The sequence below is a fragment of the Rhincodon typus genome, chromosome 19 (assembly GCF_021869965.1).
Source record: "Rhincodon typus isolate 14 chromosome 19, sRhiTyp1.1, whole genome shotgun sequence".
Classification (NCBI taxonomy): domain Eukaryota; kingdom Metazoa; phylum Chordata; class Chondrichthyes; order Orectolobiformes; family Rhincodontidae; genus Rhincodon; species Rhincodon typus.
In genome coordinates this window covers 44,352,423-44,355,545 of record NC_063350.1, presented here as the reverse complement: position 1 = coordinate 44,355,545, position 3,123 = coordinate 44,352,423, and the positions used below count along the sequence as shown (strand labels likewise).

The 3,123-nt window shown below is 38.0% G+C and overlaps 1 protein-coding gene across 1 annotated transcript in view; it reads right to left on the bottom strand.

The window, feature by feature from the left end:
• Positions 1 to 6: 6 nt before the first annotated feature.
• LOC109915741 (protein-glutamine gamma-glutamyltransferase 2-like) overlaps positions 7 to 3,123 on the bottom strand; it is a 36,731-nt gene continuing 33,614 nt past the window's right edge. Inside the window, exon 13 of the mRNA XM_020515411.2 lies at positions 7 to 778. Coding sequence (XP_020371000.2) covers positions 628 to 778 — 151 coding nt within the window. The 3' untranslated portion in view covers positions 7 to 627. The remainder of the gene's footprint in view (positions 779 to 3,123) is intronic.

Genomic DNA, 3,123 nt, shown 5'->3' with positions numbered 1-3,123 from the left:
AAGGCTACCTTTCTGTGATATACATTGGTTTGTAGAGAAGCCTGTAACCCGATCTCAAAAATGCATTCCTCTGCCCTCTTCTCTATGGCAACCAGAACCACACTGAACTTGAATTTGGACAGAATTACTAATTAGCTATCTTTGATCTCCAGCTCCTTTCCAATTTGGAAATGGAAAGATCTATTATAGCACCATTGTTTATAACTCAATACCATTAATAACTTTCTGCAACTTTAAGAAATCCTATTTCTCTTCACTGTGGAACTCAGGGACTGTGATTGTCTCCAATTAAGTATTTTGCACCTTCTTCCCAATTAATAATCCCCTTCTTTGAACTCTTATCAAGTTACTCATGGCTATTGTCAGGTAGACTCCAGAAGAGGTCACATGACCCCTTTATTTTTCTCCAAATTTAAAACTACTGTCCCGATCCATAACAATCCTACAGCATTATAACAAAACCATGCAATGTCAAAGATGACGTTAACTTGGAAATGGAATAAAATATTTAAGCATGTGAACTGACTGCAGTGTCTAATGATTGTGTGAAAATAAACCAGCTAACACATCCCTTAATGATAGTCCACGCATTCAGAAAATAAAGATTTGGGTATTTGAGCTTTTTCTCTAATTTTCTTCTACAAATATGTTTAAGGATCCTTTCACATTTTGCATTTTGTCGCAGTCAAAGTCCACCAGTAGCTTCTTCATCCCGGTCTTAAAAGGAACAAAATTACACTTCACTTTTGCTGTACCATTGGGCAGTACATTTGAACACCTAAAGTGAAGAAATAAAGAGGAAAAAAAATCCTTAGAATTCTAAGACAAAGATTTTAGGCTGAGTTTTTCTATATACAGTGTGATGAACGGTATATTTACACAAAATACATTAAACTTTCAGAATAGTGGTATGTAGATATTGGTTAATTTTGGAAAGATTTTAAAAAGAGAGTATAGGAGTTGGGAAGCCATGTTAAGATTATACAAGACATTGATGAGGCCTCTTCTGGAGTACTGTGTCCAGTTCTGGTCACCCAGTTGTAGGGAGGATATTATTAAACTGGAGAAGGTTCAGAAGAGATTTACCATGTCCTTGCCAGGAATGGAATGTTTGAGTTATAAAGAAAGGCTAGATACGCTGGGACTTTTTTCACTGGGGCATAGAAGGTTGAGGGGTGACCTTACAGAAGTTTATAAAATTATGAAGGGCACAGATAGGGTTAATGGTAGGTGCCTTTTCCCTAAGATGGGGGATTTCAAGATGAGAGGGCACATTTTTAAGGTGAGAGGAGAGTAATGTAAGAAAAGACACGAGAGGCAATTTTTTTTAAACAGGGGATGGTTTACATGCGTAATGAACTTCTTGAGAAAGTGGTGGATGTGGGCACAATTACAATGTTTAAAAGACATTTGAATAAGTACATGAATAGGAAAGGTTTGGATGGATATGGGCCAGGCACAGGCAGGTGGGACTCGTTTTGTTTGGGATTACGTTCGGCATGAACTCTTTGGGCTGAAGGGTCCGTTTCCATGTTGTATGACTGTATGACTCTATAACTAGGTTAAACAGTCCAGCTGGAAAGATGACCTAGTCTAGTATGTGTCAGAGGGTTTGTGGCTGTAAATATTAATTGTACAATATGTTTATACTTTGGTAATTTTATAGCAAGTAGAGGAAATATTGAAAGCGATTAGCTTATTTTTAGTTAAGAGTAGTTAGGAAACGCATAGAATGACAGACTTTAGGGATGCTTAGAGAAAACATGAAGCAGAAGCAAAGATATTTCTTCCCCTAGAAAGGAGGAAAGGGCAGTTCAGGGAGGACACAGTCATCTCAGTAGAAATGTTTAGTTTGTGAAACGAGATTAGGAGGGTTTGGATGGAAATTATTAGCTTTTAAGGAAATTTTCAGTTTTGTGGGCATTCCACAGTTCACAGAAACTGACGGGAACCACTTAAATATTTTACATGTAGGGGTGGCCCCTCTGGATTTGAATCTCTGGAAAGCCTCAGTGTTGGGAAATAGATTAAAATACTTGTTTAAAAATTTTCTAAACTGTCTTCCACAGCTAAACAGCTTGTTTTCTTTGTGTTTGAATTTTGATTAATAAACCTTTGTTCTGGTGTTGAAGAAACTCTGTATGATCATGTGACTACTTTTCAGTGAATGACCACCATGTCGACGAAAATAAAAATGCTTCACTTATCAAGCCAGAGATCATTCTAGGTTTAGACTTGTCCGGTAGTATGATCAAATGGGATCTTAACAGTGTTTTGTTGAGTGACGTTCTTGGTACCCAGTTTGCCATGGATCAGAGTGGCATTTCTCATGTATTACTTCGCTCTTCAGCTCATCAACTATGCTGCTCGGCTCTATGGTGGCTTCTTATGAAATCAAGTGGCAGGAAAGGCAGAAGCACTCACTGCTGTCAGGATTTTCTAGTCTTTATGACACTGGGATAGTATTTTAAAGTCCAGGTGCACACAACTTCAGATGCTGCCAGCAGGGAACTGCCCCTCACAATGTGACATTCCAGTGTCTTTCCAGAGCATATGACCCCAAGGTGGTATTTCACGCAATCATTTCTGGGAAGTTATATATTGATCAATTCCCTAAATTAAGCAAGTCTAAAGTATCCCACAGTCCAAAACTTCGTGTTTTGTGTTCCCACTAAACTGAAACAGCAGAGAAGGAAAAGCTTGGTGATTGCTGATGTTTCTTTTATTAATGAAGAAAATTTACTGAAAACCTTAGCTGATGTTTCCAAGTCGATAAAACAAAGAGGAATTTGACAAAACCAATTTCCTTTGAAAATCCTTTGTTTGGGATTCAAATTCATAAGTCAGAATTCCAAAAGATATGGTCCAACACTGCCCCTGTCAGGATCTACACTGGCAGTGCAACAACAGTATTCCAAGGGTAAGGTTGGCTTTGATTGCATAGATATACATTGCACATACGGCTTTACAAACAAACGACGAGGTATTAAAATACTCCAATCTCCTAGCAAGTTTAGCTTTTTGGAGAAGGGTAAAGGATTGTTTTATTCATAAACAGTCAGTTACACGTGGCAGAGATAGTAGGAACTGCAGATGCTGGAGAATCTGAGATAACAAGGTGTA